Here is a 24641-nt window from a genome sequence, read left to right on the forward strand (position 1 = left end):
TTGTTGTGCTTCGTTTCAGTTTTTACATTATTGCTACATGTGTAAGTGCCTAATAATCGTGGAGTTGTGTTATGGTTACAAATTAGCCAAGTACAACAGGCTACAGATTGTGTTTGTGGTGGTTGTATTGTAAGTTCTGTGTCTACAGGTGTTTTGTGGGGAACAAAGCGTAGTTACTGTGGCTATTAGTTGTGTTGTGGTGACAGAATTGTAAGTGCTGTGTCTACTGGTGTGTTATAGTAACTATTGTAAGTACTCTGGCTTCAAGGGTGTGTTTCTGGTGAGTAGTGTAAAGTGCTACTGTCTGCAGGTGTGTTGTAAGAGCAAGTGCAAGTATTGTGGCTATAGATTGTGTTGTGAGTGAAGAAGTGTATGTACTTTGTCTACAGGTGTATTGGGGTGACAAATGTAGGTACTGTGTCTACAGGTGTGTTGTGGTGACAAGTGTATGTACTGTGTCTGCAGGGCGGTTGTGGTAACAAGTGTAAGTACTCTGGCTACAGGTGTGTTGTGTCGACAAGTGTAACTACTGTGTCTACAGGTGTGTAGTGGTGGCTAGTGTAGGTACTGTGGCTACAGGGGTGTTGTGGTGACAAGTGTAGGTACTGTGGCTAGAGGTCTGTTGTGTTGACAAGTGTAGGAACTGTGGCTATAGGTGTGTTGTGTGGGTCGCACGCGTAGGTACTGTGGCTAGAGGTGTGTTCTGGTGAAAAGTGTAAGTACTGTGTCTATATGTGTGTTGTGGTGACAAGTGTAAGTACTCTGGCTAAAGGTGTGTTGTTTTGACTAGTGTAGGTACTATGTCTACAGGTGTGCTGTGGTGAAGGTGTAAGTACTTTTGCTACTGGTGTGTTGTTCTGGCTAGTTTAAGTAATTTGGCTACAGTTGTGTTGTGGTGACAAATGTAAGTAGTGTGGCTAGAGATGTGTTGTGGTGACAAGTGTAGGTACTGTGACTACAGGTGTGTTTTGGTGAAAGTGTAAGTACTTTTGCTACTGGTGTGTTGTTCTGGCTAGTTTAAGTACTGTGGCTACAGATGTGTTGTTGTGACAAGTGTAGGTACTGTGGCTAGAGATGTGTTGTGGTGGCAAGCGTAGGTACTGTGGCTACAGTTGTGTTGTGGTCACAAGTGTAAGTACTGTGTTACAGGTGTGTTGTGCTGACAAGTGTAATTACTGTGGCTACAGGTGTGTAGTGGTGGCTAGTGTAAGTACTGTTGCTACAGGTGCGTTATGGTGACAAGTGTAAGTACTATGTTAACAGGTGTTTTGGGGTGGCCAGCGTAGGTACTGTCGCTAGAAGTGTGTTGTGGTGACAATTGTAAGTAGTGTGTCTATAGGTGTGTTGTGGTAACTAGTGTAAGTACTCTGGCTAAAGGTGTGTTGTGGTGACTAGTGTAAGTACTGTGTCTACAGGTGTGTTGTGGTAAGAAGTGTAAGTACTGTGGCTACAGGTGTGTTGTATTGACAAGTGTAAGTACTCTGGTTACAGGTGTGTTGTGGTGGCAAGTGTAAGTACTCTGGCTACAGGTGTGTTGTGGTGGCAAGTGTAAGTACTGTGGCTACAGGTGTGTTGTGCTGACAAGTGCAATTATTGTGGCTACATGTGTGTAGTGGTTGCTAGTGTAGGTACTGTGGCTACAGGTGTGTTCTAGTGACAAGTGTAGGTACTGTGTCTATAGGTGTTTTGTGGTGACAAGTGTAAGTACTCTGGCTAAAGGTGTGTTGTTGTGACTACTGTAAGTACTGTGTCTACATGTGTATAGTGGTGGCAAGTGTAAGTAGTTTTTCTACAGGTGTGTTGTGGTAAGAAGTATAAGTACTCTGTCTACAGGTGTGTTGTGGTAACTTGTGTAAGTACTGTGTCGACAGGTGTGTTGTGGAGACAAGTGTAATTACTGTGTCTACAGGTGTGTAGTGGTGGCTAGTGTAAGTAATGTGTCTACAGGTGTGTTATGGTTACAAGTGTAAGTACTATGTCCACAGGTGTGTTGTGGTTGCAAGTGTAAGGACTGTGGCTACAGTTGTCTTGTGGTGACAAGTGTAAGTACTGTGTCTACAGGTGTTTTGTGTTGGGAAACTTAGGTACTGTGGCTAGAGCTGTGTTGTAGTGACAGGTGTCAGTACTGTGTCTACAGGTGTGTTGTGGTAACTAGTGTAAGTACTCTGGCTAAAGGTGTGTTGTGGTGACTAGTATAAGTACTGTGTCCATAGGTGTGTTGTAAGGGCAAGTGTAAGTACTGTGGCTGTAAGTTTGTTGTGGGAAGAAGTGTAAGTACTTTGTCTACAGGTGTGTTGTATTGACAAGTGTAAGTACTGTATCTACAGGTGTGGTGTGGTGGCAAGTGTAAGTACTGTGTGTACAGGTGTGTTGTGTTGACAAGTGTAAGTACTGTGTCTACAGGTGTTTTGTGGTGACAAGCGTAGGTACTGTGGCTGGAGGTGCGTTGTGGTTACATGTGTAAGTACTATGTCGACAGGTGTGTTCTGGTTACAAGTGTAAGTACTGTGGCTACAGGTGTGTTGTGGTTGCATGTGTAAGTTCTGTGTCTACAGGTGTTTTGTGGGGGCAAGCGTAGTTACTGTGGCTATTGGTGTGTTGTGGTGACAAGTGTAAGTACTGTGTCTACAGTTGTGTTATGGTAACTATTGTAAGTACTCTGGCTAAAGGTGTGTTCTGGTGAGTAGTGTAAGTACTGTGTCTACAGGTGTGTTGTAAGGGCAAGTGCAAGTATTGTGACTATAGGTGTGTTGTGGTAAGAATTGTAAGTACCGTGTCTACAGGTGTGCTGTAGTGGCTAGTGTAAGTACTGTGGTTACAGTTGCGTTGTAAGGGCAAGTGTAAGAACTGTGGCTATAGGTGTGTTGTGGTAGCTAGTGTAAGTACTGTGGCTACAGGTGTGTTATGGTTACAAGCGTAAGTACTATGTCCACAGGTGTGTTGTGGTGGCAAGTGTAAGTACTGTGGCCACAGTTGTCTTGTGGTGACAAGTGTAAGTACTGTGTCTACAGGTGTTTTGTGGTGACTAGTGTAAGTACTGTGTCTACAGGTGTGTTGTAAGGGCAAGTGTAAGAACTGTGGCTATAGGTGTGTTGTGGTGGCTTGTGTAAGTACTGTGGCTACAGGTGTGTTATGTATACAAAAGTGTAAGTACTATGTCCACAGGTGTGTTGTGGTGGCAAGTGTAAGTACTGTGGCCACAGTTGTCTTGTGGTGACAAGTGTAGGTACTGTGTCTACAGGTGTTTTGTGGTGAGTAGTGTAAGTACTGTGTCTACAGGTGTGTTGTAAGTGCAAGTGTAAGTACTGTGGCTATAGGTGTGTTATGGTAAGAAGTGTAAGTACTGTGGCTACAGGTGTGTTGTGTTGACAAGTGTAAGTACTGTGTCTACAGGTGTGTTGTGGTGACAAGCGTAGGTACTGTGGCTGGAGGTGTGTTGTGGTTACATGTGTAAGTACAATGTCGACAGGTGTGTTCTGGTGACAAGTGTAAATACTGTGGCTGCAGGTGTGTTGTGGTGGCTAGTGTAAGTACTGTGGCTAGAGGTGTGTTGTGGGGGCTAGTGTAAGTACTGTGGCTACAGTTGTGTTATGGGGACAAGTGTAAATACTGTGTCTACAGGTGTGTTCTGGTAACTAGTGTAAGTTCTCTGGCTAAAGATGTGTTGTGGTGACTAGTGTAAATACTATGTCCACAGGTGTGTTGTGGTTCCAAGTGTAAGTTCTGTGTCTACAGGTTTTTTGTGGGGGAAGCGTAGTTACTATGGCTATAGGTGTGTTGTGGTGACAAGTGTAAGTACTGTGTCTACAGGTGTGGTCTGGTAACTAGTGTAAGTTCTCTGGCTAAAGATGTGTTGTGGTGACTAGTGTAAGTACTGTGTCTACAGGTGTGTTGTAAGGGCAAGTGTAAGTATTGTGGCTATAGGTGTGTTGTGGTAAGGAGTGTAAGTACCGTGTCTACAGGTGTGCTGTAGTGGCTAGTGTAAATGCTGTGGCTACAGGTGTGCTGTACTGGCAAGCTTAGGTACTGTGTTTAGAGGTGTTTTGTGGTGACTAGTGTAAGTACTGTGCCTACGGGTGTGTTGTAGGGGCAAGTGTAAGAACTGTGGCTATAGGTGTGTTGTGGTGGCTAGTGTTAGTACTGTGGCTACAGGTGTGTTATGGTTACAAGTGTAAGTACTATGTCCACAGGTGTGTTGTGGTGGCAAGTGTAAGTACTGTGGCTACAGTTGTGTTGTGGTGACAAGTGTAAGTACTTTGTCTACAGGTGTTTTGTGGTGACTAGTGTAAGTACTGTGTCTACAGGTGTGTTGTAAGTGCAAGTGTAAGTACTGTGGCTATAGGTGCGTTGTGGTAAGAAGTGTAAGTACTGTGGCTACAGGTTTGTTGTGGTGGCAAGTGTAAGTACTGTGTGTACAGGTGTGTTGTGTTGACAAGTGTAAGTACTGTGTCTACAGGTGTTTTGTGGTGACAAGTGTAGCTACTGTGGCTGGAGGTGTGTTGTGGTTACATGTGTAAGTACAATGTCGACAGGTGTGTTCTGGTGACAAGTGTAAGGACTGTGGCTACAGTTGTCTTGTGGTGACAAGTGTAAGTACTGTGTCTACAGGTGTTTTGTGGTGGGAAACTTAGGTACTGTGGCTAGAGCTGTGTTGTAGTGACAGGTGGAAGTACTCTGGCTAAAGGTGTGTTGTGATGACTAGTATAAGTACTGTGTCTACAGTTGTGTTGTAAGGGCAAGTGTAAGTACTGTGGCTATAGGTTTGTTGTGGTAAGAAGTGTAAGTACTTTGTCTACAGGTGTGTTGTATTGACAAGTGTAAGTACTGTGTCTACAGCTGTGTTTTGGTGGCAAGTGTAAGTACTGTGTGTACAGGTGTCTTGTGTTGACAAGTGTAAGTACTATGTCTACAGGTGTTTTGAGGTGACAAGCGTAGGTACTGTGGCTGGAGGTGCGTTGTGGTTACATGTGTAAGTACTATGTCGACAGGTGTGTTCTGGTGACAAGTGTAAGTACTGTGGCTGGCTGGTGTGTTGTGGTAAGAAGTGTAAGTACTGTGGCCACAGTTGTCTTGTGGTGACAAGTGTAAGTACTGTGTCTACAGGTGTTTTGTGGTGACTAGTGTAAGTACTGTGTCTACAGGTGTGTTGTAAGTGCAAGTGTAAGTTCTGTGGCTATAGGTGTGTTGTGGTAAGAAGTTTAAGTGCTGTGGCTACAGGTGTGTTGTGGTGGCAAGTGTAAATACTGTGTGCACAGGTGTGTTGTGTTGACAAGTGTAAGTACTGTGTCTACAGGTGTTTTGTGGGCGCAAGCGTAGGTACTGTGGCTATAGGTGTGTTGTGGTGACAAGTGTAAGTACTGTTTCTACAGGTGTGTTGTGGTGACTAGTGTAAGTAGTCTGGCTAAAGGTGTGTTGTGGCGACTAGTGTTAGTACTGTGTCTACAGGTGTGTTGTATGAGTAAGTGTAAGTACTGTGGCTATAGGTGTGTTCTGGTAAGAAGTGTAAGTACTGTGTCTACAGGTGTGTTGTAGTGACAAGTGTAAGTACTGTGTCGACAGGTGTCTTGTAGTGGCAAGTGGAAGAACTGTGGCTACAGTTGTTTTGTGTTGATAAGTGTAAGTACTGTGTCTACAGGTGTGTTGTGGTTACAAGTGTAAGTACTATGTCGACAGGTGTTTTGTGGTGACAAGTGTAAGTACTATGGCTACAGGTGTGTTGTGGATGCTAGTGTAAGTACTGTGCCTACAGGTGTGTTGTGGGGGCTAGTGTAAGTACTGTGTCTACAGGTGTTTTGTGGTGTCAAGCGTAGGTACTGTGGCTGGAGGTGTGTTGTGGTTACATGTGAAAGTACAATGTCGACAGGTGTGTTCTGGTAACAAGTGTAAATACTGTGGCTAGAGGTGTATTGTGGTGGTTAGTGTAAGTACTGTGGCTAGAGGTGTGTTGTGGGGCTAGTGTAAGTACTGTGGCTACAGTTGTGTTGTGGTGACAAGTGTAAGTACTGTGTCTACAGATGTGTTATGTTAACTAGTGTAAGTACTCTGGGTAAAGGTGTGTTGCGGTGAGTAGTGTAAGTACTGTGTCTACAGGTGTGTTGTAAGGGTAAGTGTAAGTATTGTGGTCACAGGTGTGTTGTGGTAAGAAGTGTAAGTACCGTGTCTAAAGGTGTGTTGTAGTGGCTAGTGTTAGTACTGTGGCTACAGGTGTGCTGTGCTGGCAAGCGTAGGTACTGTGGCTAGAGGTGTGTTGTGGTGACAAGTGTAAGTACTGTGTCTACAGGCGTGTTCTGGTAACTAGTGTAAGTTCTTTGGCTAAAGATGTGTTGTGGTGACTATTGTAAGTACTCTGGCTAAAGGTGTGTTCTGGTGAGTAGTGTAAGTACTGTGTCTACAGGTGTGTTGTAAGGGCAAGTGTTATTATTGTGGCTATAGGTGTGTTGTGGTAAGGAGTGTAAGTACCGTGTCTACAGGTGTGTTGTAGTGGCTAGTGTAAGTACTGTGGCTACAGGTGTGCTGTGCTGGCAAGCGTAGGTACTGTGGCTAGAGGTGTGTTGTGGTGACAAGTGTAAGTGTTGTGTTTACAGGTGTTTTGTGGTGACAAGCATAGGTTCTGTGGCTGGAGGTGTGTTGTTGTTACATGTGTAAAGACTACGTCGACACGTGTGTTCTGGTGACAAGTGTAAGTACTATGTCGAGAGGTGTGTTGTGGTGACAAGTGTAAGTACTGTGTCTACAGGTGTGTTGTGGTTGCTAGTGAAAGTACTGTTGCTACAGGTGTGCTGTGCTGGCAAGCGTAAGGTACTGTGAGTAGAGGTGTGTTGTGGTGACAAGTGTAAGTGTTGTGTCTACAGGTGTGTTGTGGTAGTGAAATTAGTGTAGGTACTCTGGGTAAAAGGTGTGTTGTGGTGATAAGTAAGTACTGCGTCTACAGGTGTGTTTTGGTTGCAAGTGTAAGTACTGTGGCTATAGGTGTGTTGTTGTGAGAAGGGGAAGTACTGAGTCTACAGGTTGGTTGTGGTGACAAGTGTAAGTACCGTGTCTACAGGTGTGTTGTGGTGACAAATATAAGTACTGTGTCTACAGGTGTATCGTGAGGACAAGTGTAAGTAGTGTGCCTACAGGTGTGTTGTGGTGACAAGTGTAAGTACTGTGCCTACAGGTGTGTTGTGGTGACAAGTGTTAGAACTATGGCTACAGGTGCTTTGTAGTGACAAGGGTAAGTATTGTGTCTACAGGTGTGTTGAGGTGGCAAGTGTAAGTACTGTGTCTACAGGTGTGTTCTTGTGGCAAGTGTAAGTACTGTGCCTACTGTTGTGTTGTATTGACAAGTGTTAGTACTGTGTTTACAGGTGTTTTGTGGCCAGAAGCGTAGGTACTGTGGCTGGAAGTGTGTTGTAGTTACAAGTGTAAGTTCTATGTCTATAGGTGTGTTGTGGTGACAAGTGTACGTACTGAGGTTTCAGGTGTGTTGTGGTGGCTAGTGTAAGTACTGTGCCTACAGGTGTGTTGTGGGGCCTAGTGTAAGTACTGTGGCTACAGTTGTGTTGTGGTGACAGGTGTAAATACTGTGTCTACAGGTGTTTTGAGGGGAAAGCGTAGGTACTGTGGCTAGAGGTGTGTTGTGGTGACAAATGTAAGTACTGTGTCGAAAGGTGTGTTGTGGTAACTAGTGTAATTTATCTGGCTAAAGGTTTGTTGTGGTGACAAGTGTAAGTACTGTTTCTACAGGTGTGTTGTGGTGACTAGTGTAAGAAGTCTGGCTAAAGGTGTGTTGTGGCGACTAGTGTAAGTACTGTGTCTACAGGTGTGTTGTATGAGTAAGTGTAATTACTGTGGCTATAGGTGTGTTCTGGTAAGAAGTGTAAGTACTGTGTCTACAGGTGTGTTGTAGTGACAAGTGTAAGTACTGTGTCGACAGGTGTCTTGTAGTGGCAAGTGGAAGAACTGTGGCTACAGTTGTTTTGTGTTGACAAGTGTAAGTACTGTGTCTACAGGTGTTTTGTGGTGACAAGCGTATGTACTGTGGCTGGAGGTGTGTTGTGGTTACAAGTGTAAGTACTATGTCGACAGGTGTGTTGTGGTGACAAGTGTAAGTACTATGGCTACAGGTGTGTTGTGGTTGCTAGTGTAGGTACTGTGCCTACAGGTGTGTTGTGGGGGCTAGTGTAAGTATTGTGTCTACAGGTGTTTTGTGGTGACAAGCGTAGGTACTGTGGCTGGAGGTGTGTTGTGGTTACATGTGTAAGTACAATGTCGACAGGTGTGTTCTGGTAACAAGTGTAAATACTGTGGCTACAGGTGTGTTGTGGTCGTTAGTGTAAGTACTGTGGCTAGAGGTGTGTTGTGGGCCTAGTGTAAGTACTGTGGCTACAGTTGTGTTGTGGTGAGAAGTGTAAGTACTGTGTCTACAGGTGTGTTATGGTAACTAGTGTAAGTACTCTGGGTAAAGGTGTGTTGTGGTGAGTAGTGTAAGTACTGTGTCTACAGGTGTGTTGTAAGGGTAAGTGTAAGTATTGTGGTCACAGGTGTTGTGTGGTAAGAAGTGTAAGTACCGTGTCTACAGGTGTGTTGTAGTGGCTAGTGTTAGTACTGTGGCTACAGGTGTGCTGTGTGAGGTTGGCAAGCGTCTACAGGTACTGTGGGTACTGTGGCTAGAGGTGTGTTGTGGTGATAAGTGTGAGTACTGTGTCTACAGGTGTGTTGTGGTAACTAGTGTAAGTAGTCTGGCTAAAGATGTGTTGTGGTGACTAGTGTAAGTACTGTGTCCACATGTGTGTTATAGTAACTATTGTAAGTAATCTGGCTAAAGGTGTGTTCTGGTGAGTGGTGTAAGTACTGTGTCTACAGGTGTGTTGTAAGGGCAAGTGTTAGTATTGTGGCTATAGGTGTGTTGTGGTAAGGAGTGTAAGTACCGTGTCTACAGGTGTGTTGTAGTGGCTAGTGTAAGTACTGTGGCTACAGGTGTGCTGTGCTGGCAAGCGTAGGTACTGTGGCTAGAGGTGTGTTGTGGTGACAAGTGTAAGTGTTGTGTTTACAGGTGTTTTGTGGTGACAAGCATAGGTACTGTGGCTGGAGGTGTGTTGTGGTTACATGTGTAAGTACTATGTCGACAGGTGTGTTCGGGTGACAAGTGTAAGTACTATGTCGAGAGGTGTGTTGTGGTGACAAGTGTAAGTACTGTGTCTACAGGTGTGTTGTGGTTGCTAGTGAAAGTACTGTTGCTACAGGTGTGCTGTGCTGGCAAGCGTAGGTACTGTGAGTAGAGGTGTGTTGTGGTGACAAGTGTAAGTGTTGTGTCTACAGGTGTGTTGTGGTAATTAGTGTAAGTACTCTGGGTAAAGGTGTGTTGTGGTGATAGGTGTAAGTACTGCGTCTACAGGTGTGTTTTGGTTGCAAGTGTAAGTACTGTGGCTATAGGTGTGTTGTTGTGAGAAGAGGAAGTACTGAGTCTACTGGTTGGTTGTGGTGACAAGTGTAAGTACCGTGTCTACAGGTGTGTTGTGGTGACAAATATAAGTACTGTGTCTACAGGTGTATCGTGAGGACAAGTGTAAGTAGTGTGCCTACAGGTGTGTTGTGGTGACAAGTGTAAGTACTGTGCCTACAGGTGTGTTGTGGTGACAAGTGTTAGAACTATGGCTACAGGTGCTTTGTAGTGACAAGGGTAAGTATTGTGTCTACAGGTGTGTTGAGGTGGCAAGTGTAAGTACTGTGTCTACAGGTGTGTTCTTGTGGCAAGTGTAAGTACTGTGCCTACTGTTGTGTTGTATTGACAAGTGTTAGTACTGTGTTTACAGGTGTTTTGTGGCCAGAAGCGTAGGTACTGTGGCTGGAAGTGTGTTGTAGTTACAAGTGTAAGTTCTATGTCTATAGGTGTGTTGTGGTGACAAGTGTACGTACTGAGGTTTCAGGTGTGTTGTGGTGGCTAGTGTAAGTACTGTGCCTACAGGTGTGTTGTGGGGGCTAGTGTAAGTACTGTGGCTACAGTTGTGTTGTGGTGACAGGTGTAAATACTGTGTCTACAGGTGTTTTGAGGGGAAAGCGTAGGTACTGTGGCTAGAGGTGTGTTGTGGTGACAAATGTAAGTACTGTGTCGAAAGGTGTGTTGTGGTAACTAGTGTAATTTATCTGGCTAAAGGTTTGTTGTGGTGACAAGTGTAAGTACTGTTTCTACAGGTGTGTTGTGGTGACTAGTGTAAGAAGTCTGGCTAAAGGTGTGTTGTGGCGACTAGTGTAAGTACTGTGTCTACAGGTGTGTTGTATGAGTAAGTGTAATTACTGTGGCTATAGGTGTGTTCTGGTAAGAAGTGTAAGTACTGTGTCTACAGGTGTGTTGTAGTGACAAGTGTAAGTACTGTGTCGACAGGTGTCTTGTAGTGGCAAGTGGAAGAAGTAGTGTGCAAGTGGAAGCAAGTACTGTGGCTACAGTTGTTTTGTGTTGACAAGTGTAAGTACTGTGTCTACAGGTGTTTTGTGGTGACAAGCGTATGTACTGTGGCTGGAGGTGTGTTGTGGTTACAAGTGTAAGTACTATGTCGACAGGTGTGTTGTGGTGACAAGTGTAAGTACTATGGCTACAGATGTGTGTTGTGGTTGCTAGTGTTAGGTACTGTGCCTACAGGTGTGTGTATAAGGGCTAGTGTAAGTATTGTGTCTACAGGTGTTTTGTGGTGACAAGCGTGGGTACTGTGGCTGGAGGTGTGTTGTGGTTAAGTACTATGGTTACATGTGTAACTGTGTCTACAGGGTGTTTTGTGGTACAATGTCGTACAGGTGTGTTCTGTTAACAAGTGTAAATACTGTGGCTACAGGTGTGTTGTGGTCGTTAGTGTAAGTACTGTGGCTAGAGGTGTGTGTGTGTGTACAAGGTGTATTTGTGGTGTGGCTAGTGTAAGTACTGTGGCTACAGTTGTGTTGTGGTGACAAGTGTAAGTACTGTGTCTACAGGTGTGTTATGGTAACTAGTGTAAGTACTCTGGGTAAAGGTGTGTTGTGGTGAGTAGTGTAAGTACTGTGTCTACAGGTGTGTTGTAAGGGTAAGTGTAAGTATTGTGGTCACAGGTGTGTGTGTGGTAAGAAGTGTAAGTACCGTGTCTACAGGTGTGTTGTAGTGGCTAGTGTTAGTACTGTGGCTACAGGTGTGCTGTGCTGGCAAGCGTAGGTACTGTGGCTAGAGGTGTGTTGTGGTGATAAGTGTGAGTACTGTGTCTACAGGTGTGTTGTGGTAACTAGTGTAAGTAGTCTGGCTAAAGATGTGTTGTGGTGACTAGTGTAAGTACTGTGTCCACATGTGTGTTATGGTAACTATTGTAAGTAATCTGGCTAAAGGTGTGTTCTGGTGAGTGGTGTAAGTACTGTGTCTACAGGTGTGTTGTAAGGGCAAGTGTTAGTATTGTGGCTATAGGTGTGTTGTGGTAAGGAGTGTAAGTACCGTGTCTACAGGTGTGTTGTAGTGGCTAGTGTAAGTACTGTGGCTACAGGTGTGCTGTGCTGGCAAGCGTAGGTACTGTGGCTAGAGGTGTGTTGTGGTGACAAGTGTAAGTGTTGTGTTTACAGGTGTTTTGTGGTGACAAGCATAGGTACTGTGGCTGGAGGTGTGTTGTGGTTACATGTGTAAGTACTATGTCGACAGGTGTGTTCGGGTGACAAGTGTAAGTACTATGTCGAGAGGTGTGTTGTGGTGACCAGTGTAATTACTGTGTCTACAGGTGTGTTGTCGTTGCTAGTGAAAGTACTGTTGCTACAGGTGTGCTCTGCTGGCAAGCGTAGGTACTGTGAGTAGAGGTGTGTTCTGGTGACAAGTGTAAGTGTTGTGTCTACAGGTGTGTTGTAGTAATTAGTGTAAGGACTCTGGCTAAAGGTGTGTTGGGGTGGCAAGTGTAAGTACTGTGGCTATAGGTGTGTTGTGGTATGAAGTGTAAGTACTGTGTCTACTGGTGTGTTGTAGTGACAAGTGTAAGTACGGTGTCTACAGGTGTGTTCTGGTTGCAAGTGTAAGTACTGTGGCTACTGTTGTGTTGTGTTGACAAGTGTTAGTACTGTGTTTACAGGTGTTTTGTGGTCATAAGCGTAGGTACTGTGGCTGGAGGTGTGTTGTAGTTACAAGTGTAAGTTCTATGTCGACAGGTGTGTTGTGGTGACAAGTGTACGTACTGTGGCTTCAGGTGTGTTGTGGTGGCTAGTGTAAGTACTGTGGCTACAGGTGTGTTGTGGGGGCTAGTGTAGGTACTGTGGCTACAGTTGTGTTGTGGTGACAAGTGTAAATACTGTGTCTACAGGATTTTTGCGAGGGAACCGTAGGTACTGTGGCTAGAGTTGTGTTGTGGTGACAAGTGTAAGTACTGTGTCGACAGGTGTGTTGTGGTAACTAATGTAATTTATCTGGCTAAAGATGTGTTGTGGTGACTAGTGTAAGTACTGTTTCTACAGGTGTGTTGTGGTAACTAGTGTAAGTACTCTGGCTAAAGGTGTGTTGTATGAGTAAGTGTAATTACTGTGGCTATAGGTGTGTTGTGGTAAGAAGTGTAAGTACTGTGTCTACAGGTGTGTTGTAGTGACAAGTGTAAGTACTGTGTCTACAGGTGTCTTGTAGTGGCAAGTGGAAGTACTGTGGCTACAGTTGTTTTGTGATGACAAGTGTAAGTACTGTGTCTACAGGTGTTTTGTGGTGACAAGCGTAGGTACTGTGGGTGGAGGTGTGTTCTGGTTACAAGTGTAAGTACTATGTCGACAGGTGTGTTGTGGAGACAAGTGTACGTACTATGACTACAGGTGTGTTGTGGTGGCTAGTGTAAGTACTGTGACTACAGGTGTGCTGTAGAGGCTAGTGTAAGTACTGTGGCTACAGTTGTGTTGTGGTGACAAGTGTAAGTGCTGTGTCTACAGGTGTTTTGTGATGCCAAGTGTAGCTACTGTGGCTAGAGGTATGTTGTGCTTACAAGTGTAAGTACTATTCCGACAGGTGTGTTGTGGTGACAAGTGTGAGTACTGTGGATACAGTTGTGGTGTGGTGGCTAGTGTAAGTACTGTGACTACAGGTGTGTTGTGGTGACAAGCGTAGGTACCGTGGCTGGAGGTGTGTTGTGGTTATGAGAGTAAGTGCTATGTAGACAGGTGTGTTATGGTAACAAGTGTAAGTACTATGGCTACAGGTGTGTTGTGGTGTCTAGTGTAAGTACTGTGGCTACAGGTGTGTTGTGGGGGCTAGTGTAAGTACTGTGGCTACAGTTGTGTTGTGGTGTCAAGTGTAAGTACTGTGTGTACAGGTGTGTTGTGGTAACTAGTTTAGGTTCTCTGGCTAAAGGTGTGTTGTGACTAGTGTAAGTACTGTGTCTACAGGTGTGTTGTGGTATCTAGTGTAAGTACTCTGGGTACAGGTGTGTTGTGGTGACTAGTGTAAGTACTACGTCTACTGGTGTTTTGTGGTGACAAGCGTAGGTACTGTCGCTGGCGGTGTGTTGTGGTTACAAGTGTAAGTACTATTCCGACAGGTGTGTTGTGGTGACAAGTGTGAGTGCTGTGGATACAGTTGTGTTGTGGTGGCTAGTGTAAGTACTGCTGCTGCATTTGTGTTGTAGGGGTTAGTGTGAGTACTGTGGCTACAGGTGTGTTGTGGTGACAAGTGTAGATACTGTGGCTACAGGTGTGTCGTGGTGACAATTGTAAGTACTGTGTCTACAGGTGTGTTGTGGGGGCTAGTGTAAGTACTGTGGCTAGAGGTGTGTTGTGGTGACGAGCGGAAGTACTGTGTCTGCAGGAATGTTGTGGTGGTAAGTGTAAGTACTGTGGCTATAGGTGTGTTGTGGGGCTAGTGTAAGTACTGTGGCTATAGGTGTGTTGTGGTATGAAGTGTAAGTACTGTGTCTACAGGTGTGTTGAGGTTGCTAGTGTAAGTACTGTGGCTACAGGTGTGCTGTGCTGGCAAGCGTAGGTACTGTGAGTAGAGGTGTGTTGTGGTGACAAGTGTAAGTGTTGTGTCTACAGGTGTGTTGTGGTAATTAGTGTAAGTACTCTGGCTAAAGGTGTATTGTGGTGATAGGTGTAAGTACTGCGTCTACAGGTGTTTTGTGGTGGCAAGTGTAAGTACTGTTGCTATAGGTGTGTTGTGGTATGAAGTGTAGGTACTGTGTCTACACGTGTGTTGTGGTATGAAGTGTAAGTACTGTGTCTACAGGTGTGTTGTAGTGACAAGTGTAAGTACTGTGTCTACAGGTGTGTTCTTGTGACAAGTGTAAGTACTGTGCCTACTGTTGTGTTGTGTTGACAAGTGTTAGTACTGTGTTTACAGGTGTTTTGTGGCCAGAAGCGTAGGTACTGTGGCTGGAGGTGTGTTGTAGTTACAAGTGTAAGTTCTATGTCTATAGGTGTGTTGTGGTGACAAGTGTACGTACTGAGGTTTCAGGTGTGTTGTGGTGGCTAGGGTAAGTACTGTGCCTACAGGTGTGTTGTGGGGGCTAGTGTAAGTACTGTGGCTACAGTAGTGTTGTGGTGACAGGTGTAAATACTGTGTCTACAGGTATTTTGTGGGGGAAGCGTAGGTACTGTGGCTAGAGGTGTGTTGTGGTGACAAATGTAAGTACTGTGTCGAAAGGTGTGTTGTGGTAACTAGTGTAATTTATCTGGCTAAAGGTGTGTTGTGGTGACAAGTGTAAGTACTGTTTCTACAGGTGTGTTGTGGTGACTAGTGTAAGTAGTCTGGCAAAAGGTGTGTTGTGGCGACTAGTGTAAGTACTGTGTCTACAGGTGTGTTGTATGAGTAAGTGTAATTACTGTGGCTATAGGTGTGTTCTGGTAAGAAGTGTAAGTACTGTGTCTACAGGTGTGTTGTAGTGATAAGTGTAAGTACTGTGTCGACAGGTGTCTTCCAGTGGCAAGTGGAAGAACTGTGGCTACAGTTGTTTTGTGTTGAAAAGTGTAAGTACTGTGTCTACAGGTGTTTTGTGGTGACAAGCGTATGTACTGTGGCTGGAGGTGTGATGTGGTTGCAAGTGTAAGTACTATGTCGACAGGTGTGTTGTAGTGGCTAGTGTTAGTACTGTGTCTACAGGTGTGTTGTGGTGGCAAGTGTAAGTACTGTGGCTATAGGTGTGTTGTGGTATGAAGTGTAAGTACTGTGTCTACAGCTGTGTTCTGGTTGCAAGTGTAAGTACTGTGGCTACTGTTGTGTTGTGTTGACAAGTGTTAGTACTGTGTTTACAGGTGTTTTGTGGTGACAAGCGTATGTACTGTGGCTGGAGGTGTGTTGTGGTTACAAGTGTAAGTACTATGTCGACAGGTGTGTTGTGGTGACAAGTGTAAGTACTATGGCTACAGGTGTGTTGTGGTTGCTAGTGTAAGTACTGTGCCTACAGGTGTGTTGTGGTGGCTAGTGTAAGTATTGTGTCTACAGGTGTTTTGTGGTGACCAGCGTAGGTACTGTGGCTGGAGGTGTGTTGTGGTTACATGTGTAAGTACAATGTCGACAGGTGTGTTCTGGTAACAAGTGTAAATACTGTGGCTACAGGTGTGTTGTGGTGGTTAGTGTAAGTACTGTGGCTACAGTTGTGTTGTGGTGACAAGTGTAAGTACTGTGTCTACAGGTGTGTTATGGTAACTAGTGTAAGTACTCTGGGTAAAGGTGTGTTGTGGTGGCTAGTGTAAGTACTGTGGCTACAGTTGTGTTGTGGGGGCTAGTGTAGGTAATGTGGCTACAGTTGTGTTGTGGTGACAAGTGTAAATACTGTGTCTACAGGATTTTTGCGAGGGAAGCGTAGGTACTGTGGCTAGAGGTGTGTTGTGGTGACAAGTGTAAGAACTGTGTCGACAGGTGTGTTGTAAGAGTAAGTATAAGTATTGTGGTCACAGGTGTGTTGTGGTAAGAAGTGTAAGTACCGTGTCTACAGGTGTGTTGTAGTGGCTAGTGTTAGTACTGTGGCTACAGGTGTGCTGTGCTGGCAAGCGTAGGTACTGTGGCTAGAGGTGTGTTGTGGTGACAAGTGTAAGTACTGTGTCTACAGGTGTGTTCTGGTAATTAGTGTAAGTACTCTGGCTAAAGGTGTGTTGTGGTGAGAGGTGTAAGTACTGTGTCTACAGGTGTGTTGTGGTGGCAAGTGTAAGTACTGTGGCTATAGGTGTGTTGGGGTATGAAGTGTAAGTACTGTGTCTACAGGTGTGTTGTAGTGACAAGTGTAAGTACTGTGTCTACAGGTGTGTTCTTGTTGCAAGTGTAAGTACTGTGGCTACTGTTGTGTTGTGTTGACAAGTGTTAGTACTGTGTTTACAGGTGTTTTGTGGTCACAAGCGTAGGTACTGTGGCTGGAGGTGTGTTGTAGTTACAAGTGTAAGTTCTATGTCGACAGGTGTGTTGTGGTGACAAGTGTACGTACTGTGGCTTCAGGTGTGTTGTGGGGGCTAGTGTAGGTACTGTGGCTACAGTTGTGTTGTGGTGACAAGTGTAAATACTGTGTCTACAGGATGTTTGCGAGGGAAGCGTAGGTACTGTGGCTAGAGTTGTGTTGTGGTGACAAGTGTAAGTACTGTGTCGCGACACGGTGTGTTGTAAGGGTAAGTGTAAGTATTGTGGTCACAGGTGTGTTGTGGTAAGAAGTGTAAGTACCGTGTCTACAGGTGTGTTGTAGTGGCTAGTGTTAGTACTGTGGTTACAGGTGTGCTGTGCTGGCAAGCGTAGGTACTGTGAGTAGAGGTGTGTTGTGGTGACAAGGGTAAGTGTTGTGTCTACAGGTGTGTTGTGGTAATTAGTGTAAGTACTCTGGCTAAAGGTGTGTTGTGGTGAGAGGTGTAAGTACTGTGTCTACAGGTGTGTTGTGGTGACAAGTGTAAGTACTGTGTCGTCAGGTGTGTTGTGGTAACTAATGTAATTTATCTGGCTAAAGATGTGTTGTGGTGACTAGTGTAAGTACTGTTTCTACAGGTGTGTTGTGGTAATTAGTGTAAATACTGTGTCTACAGGATTTTAGCGAGGGAAGCGTAGGTACTGTGGCTAGAGGTGTGTTGTGGTGACAAGTGTAAGTACTGTGTCGTCAGGTGTGTTGTGGTAACTAATGTAATTTATCTGGCTAAAGATGTGTTGTGGTGACTAAGTGTAAGTACTGTTTCTACAGGTGTGTTGTGGTAATTAGTGTAAGTACTCTGGCTAAAGGTGTGTTGTGGTGAGAGGTGTAAGTACTGTGTCTACAGGTGTGTTGTGGTGACAAGTGTACGTACTGTGGCTTCAGGTGTGTTGTGGTGGCTAGTGTAAGTACTGTGGCTACAGGTGTGTTGTGGGGGGCTAGTGTAGGTACTGTGGCTACAGTTGTGTTGTGGTGACAAGTGTAAATACTGTGTCTACAGGATTTTTGCGAAGGAAGCGTAGGTACTGTGGCTGGAGGTGTGTTGTGGTGACAAATGTAAGTACTGTGTCGAAAGGTGTGTTGTGGTGACAAGTGTACGTACTGTGGCTTCAGGTGTGTTGTGGTGGCTAGTGTAAGTACTGTGGCTACAGGTGTGTTGTGGGGGCTAGTGTAGGTACTGTGGCTACAGTTGTGTTGTGGTGACAAGTGTAAATACTGTGTCTACAGGATGTTTGCGAGGGAAGCGTAGGTACTGTGGCTAGAGTTGTGTTGTGGTGACAAGTGTAAGTACTGTGTCGCGACAGGTGTGTTGTAAGGGTAAGTGTAAGTATTGTGGTCACAGGTGTGTTGTGGTAAGAAGTGTAAGTACCGTGTCTACAGGTGTGTTGTAGTGGCTAGTGTTAGTACTGTGGTTACAGGTGTGCTGTGCTGGCAAGCGTAGGTACTGTGAGTAGAGGTGTGTTGTGGTGACAAGTGTAAGTGTTGTGTCTACAGGTGTGTTGTGGTAATTAGTGTAAGTACTCTGGCTAAAGGTGTGTTGTGGTGAGAGGTGTAAGTACTGTGTCTACAGGTGTGTTGTGGTGACAAGTGTAAGTACTGTGTCGTCAGGTGTGTTGTGGTAACTAATGTAATTTATCTGGCTAAAGATGTGTTGTGGTGACTAGTGTAAGTACTGTTTCTACAGGTGTGTTGTGGTAATTAGTGTAAATACTGTGTCTACAGGATTTTAGCGAGGGAAGCGTAGGTACTGTGGCTAGAGGTGTGTTGTGGTGACAAGTGTAAGTACTGTGTCGTCAGGTGTGTTGTGGTAACTAATGTAATTTATCTGGCTAAAGATGTGTTGTGGTGACTAGTGTAAGTACTGTTTCTACAGGTGTGTTGTGGTAATTAGTGTAAGTACTCTGGCTAAAGGTGTGTTGTGGTGAGAGGTGTAAGTACTGTGTCTACAGGTGTGTTGTGGTGACAAGTGTACGTACTGTGGCTTCAGGTGTGTTGTGGTGGCTAGTGTAAGTACTGTGGCTACAGGTGTGTTGTGGGGGCTAGTGTAGGTACTGTGGCTACAGTTGTGTTGTGGTGACAAGTGTAAATACTGTGTCTACAGGATTTTTGCGAAGGAAGCGTAGGTACTGTGGCTGGAGGTGTGTTGTGGTGACAAGTGTAAGTACTGTGTCGTCAGGTGTGTTGTGGTAACTAATGTAATTTATCTGACTAAAGATGTGTTGTGGTGACAAGTGTAAGTACTGTGTCTACAGGTGTTTTGTGGTGACAAGTTTAGCTACTGTGGCTGGAGGTGTGTTGTGCTTACAAGTGTGAGTACTATTCCGAAAGGTGTGTTGTGGTGACAAGTGTGAGTACTGTGGATACAGTTGTGGTATGGTGGCTAGTGTAAGTACTGTGGCTACAGGTGTGTTGTAGGGGTTAGTGTGAGTACTGTGACTACAGGTGTGTTGTGGTGACAAGCGTAGGTACCGTGGCTGGAGGTGTGTTGTGGTTATGAGAGTAAGTGCTATGTAGACAGGTGTGTTATGGTAACAAGTGTAAGTACTGTGGCTACAGGTGTGTTGTGGTGTCAAGTGTAAGTACTGTGTTTACAGGTGTGTTGTGGTAACTAGTGTAGGTTCTCTGGCTAAAGGTGTGTTGTGACTAGTGTAAGTACTGTTTCTACAGGTGTGTTGTGGTAACTAGTGTAAGTACTCTGGCTAAAGGTGTGTTGTATGAGTAAGTGTAATTACTGTGGCTATAGGTGTGTTGTGGTAAGAAGTGTAAGTACTGTGTCTACAGGTGTGTTGTAGTGACAAGTGTAAGTACTGTGTCTACAGGTGTCTAGTAGTGGCAAGTGGAACTACTGTGGCTACAGTTGTTTTGTGTTGACAAGTGTAAGTACTGTGTCTACAGGTGTTTTGTGGTGACAAGCGTAGGTACTGTGGCTGGAGGTGTGTTGTGGTAACAAGTGTAAGTACTATGTCGACAGGTGTGTTGTGGAGACAAGTGTAAGTACTATGACTACAGGTGTGTTGTGGTGGCTAGTGTAAGTACTGTGACTACAGGTGTGTTGTAGGGGCTAGTGTAAGTACTGTGGCTACAGTTGTGTTGTGGTGACAAGTGTAAGTACTGTGTCTACAGGTGTTTTGTGGTGACAAGTGTAGCTACTGTGGCTGGAGGTATGTTGTGCTTACAAGTGTAAGTACTATTCCGACAGATGTGTTGTGGTGACAAGTGTGAGTACTTTGGATACAGTTGTGTTGTGGTGGCTAGTTTAAGTACTGTTGCTACATTTGTGTTGTAGGGGTTAGTGTGAGTACTGTGGCTACAGGTGTGTTGTGGTGCCAAGTGTAGATACTGTGGCTACAGGTGTGTCTTGGTGACAATTGTAAGTACTGTGTCTACAGGTGTGTTGTGGTGGCAAGTGTAAGTACTGTGGCTATAGGTGTGTTGGGGTATGAAGTGTAAGTACTGTGTCTACGGGTGAGTTGTAGTGACAAGTGTAAGTACTGTGGCTACAGGTGTGTTCTGGTTGCAAGTGTAAGTACTGTGGCTACTGTTGTGTTGTGTTGACAAGTGTTAGTACTGTGTTTACAGGTGTTTTGTGGTCACAAGCGTAGGTACTGTGGCTGGAGGTGTGTTGTAGTTACAAGTGTAAGTTCTATGTCGCCAGGTGTGTTGTGGAGACAAGTGAACGTACTGTGGCTTCAGATGTGTTGTGGTGGCTAGTGTAAGTACTGTGGCTACAGGTGTGTTGTGTTGACAAGTGTAAATACTGTGTCTACAGGATTTTTGCGAGGGAAGCGTAGGTACTGTGGCTAGAGGTGTGTTGTGGTGACAAGTGTAAGTACTGTGTCTACAGGTGTGTTGTGGTAACTAATGTAATTTATCTGGCTAAAGATGTGTTGTGGTGACTAGTGTAAGTACTGTTTCTACAGGGGTGTTGTGGTAACTAGTGTAAGTACTCTGGCTAAAGGTGTGTTGTTTGAGTAAGTGTAATTACTGTGGCTATATGTGTGTTGTGGTAAGAAGTGTAAGTACCGTGTCTACAGGTGTCTTGTAGTGGCAAGTGGAAGTACTGTGGCTACAGTTGTTTTGTGATGATAAGTGGAAGTACTGTGGCTACAGTTGTTTTGTGGTGACAAGCGTAGCTAGTGTGGCTGGAGGTGTGTGGTGCTTACAAGTGTAAGTACTATTCCGACAGGTGTGTTGTGGTGACAAGTGTGAGTACTGTGGATACAGTTGTGTTGTGGTGGCTAGTGTAAGTACTGTGGCTACAGGTGTGTTGTAGGGTTTAGTGTGAGTACTGTTGCTACAGGTGTGTTGTTGTGACAAGCGTAGGTACCGTGGCTGGAGGTGTGTTGTGGTTATGAGAGTAAGTGCTATGTAGACAGGTGTGTTATGGTAACAAGTGTAAGTACTATGGCTACAGGTGTGTTGTGGTGTCTAGTGTAAGTACTGTGGCTACAGGTGTGTTGTGGGGGCTAGTGTAAGTACTGTGGCTACAGTTGTGTTGTGGTGTCAAGTGTAAGTACTGTGTTTACAGGTGTGCTGTGGTAACTAGTGTAGGTTCTCTGGATACAGGTCTGTTGTGACTAGTGTAAGTACTGTGTCTACAGGTGTGTTGTGGTAACTAGTGTAAGTACTCTGGGTACAGGTGTGTTGTGGTGACTAGTGTAAGTACTGCGTCTACTGGTGTTTTGTGGTGACAAGCGTAGGTACTGTCGCTGGCGGTGTGTTGTGGTTACAAGTGTAAGTACTATTCCGACAGGTGTGTTGTGGTGACAAGTGTGAGTACTGTGGATACAGTTGTGTTGTGGTGGCTAGTGTAAGTACTGTTGCTGCATTTGTGTTGTAGGGGTTAGTGTGAGTACTGTGGCTACAGGTGTGTTGTGGTGACAAGTGTAGATACTGTGGCTACAGGTGTGTCGTGGTGACAATTGTAAGTACTGTGTCTACAGGTGTGTTGTGGTGGCAAGTGTAAGTACTGTGTCGACAGGTGTGTTCTGGTTGCAAGTGTAAGTATTGTTGGAACTGTTGTGTTGTGTTGACAAGTGTTAGTACTGTGTTTACAGGTGTTTTGTGGTCACAAGCGTAGGTACTGTGGCTGGAGGTGTGTTGTAGTTACAAGTGTAAGTTCTATGTCGACAGGTGTGATGTGGTGACAAGTGTACGTACTGTGGCTTCAGGTGTGTTGTGGTGGCTAGTGTAAGTACTGTGGCTACAGGTGTGTTGTGGGGGCTAGTGTAGGTACTGTGGATACAGTTGTGTTGTGGGGACAAGTGTAAATACTGTGTCTACAGTTGTGTTGTGGGGACAAGTGTAAATACTGTGTCTACAGGTTTTTTGTGGGGGAAGCGTAGGTACTGTGGCTAGAGGTGTGTTGTGGTGACAAGTGTAAGTACTGTGTCGACAGGTGTGTTGTGGTAACTAGTGTAATTTATCTGGCTAAAGGTGTGTTGTGGTGACTAGTGTAAGTACTGTTTCTACAGGTGTGTTGTGGTAACTAGTGTAAGTACTCTGGCTAAAGTTGTGTTGTATGTGTTTTGCAGTGGAATGAAAACAAAAATTCTAATTATTTAATCCAAATTTTATTTCCCCACAATTGTAAATTTATATATACACTAACGAATGCAAGATACTGTACGAAAGCTTCAATACCTTGCTGAGGTCCGATTATGACCAAATCATCTCAAACGCGTCAACATCCAACACACAGATGTTCGTTCGACGCAACCATCTAACCATCTAACATTCTAACACTAATACCCTTACCCACAGTCTCTAACACACTCATTAACACACACTCTCGAAGTGTCACGAAATACGTTTATATAACAAACATTCATTCATGGAATTCTCGTGCAGTAGCGTTTCCGCGAGGCGTTGTGTTCGCGCATTTACAACACATTGTCCGAGAACAAAACAAAACATCCATAGGATAACTGAACGTCCCAAAACGCAACTGTTCTATAACCTCATCCGAGAACATGCTCATCTGGTGTCCGCGGTCACAGTGTTTCGGACATTCCATGAACTGTTCTTCAGTCCATTTCCCCTCCATGATAGACTCCTGTCTATCATATGTTCTGCTGATATCCATGAATCATGAATCACAAAATGAAAAATGCACATTTCAATAAACAACACATCCTGTTTCTTGATCCTCTAAAATAGTCATTTGGTATCCTAATTCGAATCTTCAAAAGTCAATCCTTTACATAACGATCCTTCGAATTCAATCCTCCTGATGCCGACGATCCATGCTCCAGACGACGAACGATCCTGCTCCCACTGCTTGCATGAACATATCTCGCCTGAACCTCCACATGACTGATCTGCTTAATGTTCTCTCAAGTCATCCTCCGAATTCCACTCGAGTGGACACACCTTCGTCACAGGTCTCATCAGCGTAGTTTTCCCCATCTTTACTTGTACCACTCGAACATGTCCATCCTTGCCTGGATATGTGTTGATGATTCTCCCCAAAGGCCAGCTTCCACGTGGAGAATCTGGTGAAACTACGATGACGACATCATTTACCTTCAGATTGCGGTTAGCCTCTCTCCACTTCTTCCTGACTTGAAGAGTTGGTGGTAGCTCCCTCAACCATCTCCTCCAGAAGTGCCTCACCAGTTCCTGTATTCGTCTCCATCGTTTTCTGGGGTTGTATGACGTAGTATCAACACTATCTGGAGCAAATGTTCCACCGACTTGCCCGTGCATAAGATGATTTGGGGTTAACGGTACATCATCTTGGCAGTTAGCACTTTGATAAGTGAGGGGACGAGAATTTATGAGTGCTTCTGCGGCAGTAAATGCTGTTGTTAGCACTTCATCCGTGACATCACCTTTACCCAGAATGGCAAATATAGCTCTTTTAGCTGACTTAATCATGCATTCAAATACACCACCAAAATGTGGTGCATGAGGAGGGTTGAATCTCCAGACGACTCCCTTATTTGCCAAGGATGATCTCGTAGTCGCATCAAGTTGTTCAACCAGATCTCTTAATTCCTTCACAGCACCTACAAAGTTAGTTCCGTTACCGGATACGACTTCTTTTGGCATTCCTCGTCTATTTGTCATGCGAAAGAAAGCATTCAAAAACGAGTCACTATCGAGACCATATGACATTTCCAGATGTACAGCCCTAGTTGACAAACACGTGAAAAGACACAAATATCGTTTTTGTCTCTTCTTTGACCTCCCTTGGATAGTAAGAAAAGGCCCTGCATAGTCCACTCCAACATGAGTAAATGCTCTCAGCGAATAGCTAACTCAGCTTTGGAAGTGGAGCCATAATCTGAGGTATCGGTTGAGCTTTTTGTCTCCGACAAAAGGCACATTCTGTCTCCCATGCTCGAATCTCTTCACGAGCAGCAATGACCCAGTATTTTGAGGATAGAGCAGCTAAAGTTTGATTAGTACCTACTGCATGTTTACCAGCTTCGTGGTAATGTTTCACAATAAGCCTTGTGACCCAGTTCTTACGAGGCAAGATTATTGGAACTCGTGCTCCCCAAGACAAGCAGTCAGCATATTTCAGTCTGCCACTGCATCTAATTAGTCCCTCTTCATCGATTATTGGCTGGAGTCCAATGAGTTTGCTGTCTTTTGGAAGCTGTTTTCCTTTTTGCAGTGCAGAAAACTCTTTGGCAAACTCCTGTTGTTGCATCTGACTGATGATTCTCATTTCAGCATCTTCGATTTCGTCAACCTCCAAATTACCCATGTGTCGTAATTTTGGTGCAATACGTGCATTGGTAACAAATCTGCTTACCCAAGCATATATTCTAGTCAACCTCTTCCAGTCAGAATATCTGGATGGATGAAGACGCCATGCATCATCCTCACCTTCAGACATTAGTGTAACAACTTCCCTTTTTCTGGACAGTTTCTTTATTTCTAAAGTACTATCACTTTGAAATCCAACTATTTGTTCTGGCCATTCACTTTCTGTGAGTTTCAGAAATGCTGGTCCTGTCAGCCATGTACTACTGGCTAGGTTCTTCACTGATGTACCCCTGGTTAGTATGTCTGCAGGATTTAACCGAGATGGAACATATTTCCACTGATATGGACTGGTGTGTTCCTGGATATAACCAATGATACGATTTGCCACAAAAGACTTGTAATTTCTACTCTGGCTTTTTATCCAACATAACACATTCATACTGTCACACCAAAAATATGTGTTGACAGTGGACATTTCTAACACCTTTGCTGAAGCAACAAACAATTTCACCCCAAGGCCTGCCGCCATCAGTTCCATTCTTGGAATGCTTACAGATTGAAGAGGAGCAACCCTGCTTTTGGAGGTAACTAAAC

At 44.6% G+C, this 24641-nt stretch overlaps 1 protein-coding gene across 1 annotated transcript in view; it reads left to right on the forward strand.

Annotated features, from left to right (window-relative positions):
- Positions 1-1985: 1985 nt before the first annotated feature.
- LOC124263623 (G surface protein, allelic form 156-like) overlaps positions 1986-24641 on the forward strand; it is a gene marked incomplete at its 5' end in the record, with an annotated part of 56879 nt that continues 34223 nt past the window's right edge. Inside the window, 24 exons of the mRNA XM_046698271.1 lie at positions 1986-2042; positions 2556-2612; positions 3050-3106; positions 4533-4589; positions 5294-5312; positions 6737-6798; positions 7350-7406; positions 7919-7975; positions 9038-9060; positions 9190-9246; positions 9798-9816; positions 10747-10811; positions 11709-11765; positions 12886-12923; positions 13984-13993; positions 14288-14306; positions 14857-14913; positions 15199-15255; positions 16262-16280; positions 17329-17384; positions 18581-18637; positions 19148-19204; positions 19452-19489; positions 19908-19926. Of these exons, the coding sequence (XP_046554227.1) occupies positions 1986-2042; positions 2556-2612; positions 3050-3106; positions 4533-4589; positions 5294-5312; positions 6737-6798; positions 7350-7406; positions 7919-7975; positions 9038-9060; positions 9190-9246; positions 9798-9816; positions 10747-10811; positions 11709-11765; positions 12886-12923; positions 13984-13993; positions 14288-14306; positions 14857-14913; positions 15199-15255; positions 16262-16280; positions 17329-17384; positions 18581-18637; positions 19148-19204; positions 19452-19489; positions 19908-19926 (1071 nt within the window). The remainder of the gene's footprint in view (positions 2043-2555; positions 2613-3049; positions 3107-4532; positions 4590-5293; positions 5313-6736; positions 6799-7349; positions 7407-7918; positions 7976-9037; positions 9061-9189; positions 9247-9797; positions 9817-10746; positions 10812-11708; positions 11766-12885; positions 12924-13983; positions 13994-14287; positions 14307-14856; positions 14914-15198; positions 15256-16261; positions 16281-17328; positions 17385-18580; positions 18638-19147; positions 19205-19451; positions 19490-19907; positions 19927-24641) is intronic.

This window comes from Haliotis rubra, unplaced genomic scaffold (assembly GCF_003918875.1).
Source record: "Haliotis rubra isolate DU_JTF1 unplaced genomic scaffold, ASM391887v1 Scf890, whole genome shotgun sequence".
NCBI lineage: Eukaryota > Metazoa > Mollusca > Gastropoda > Lepetellida > Haliotidae > Haliotis > Haliotis rubra.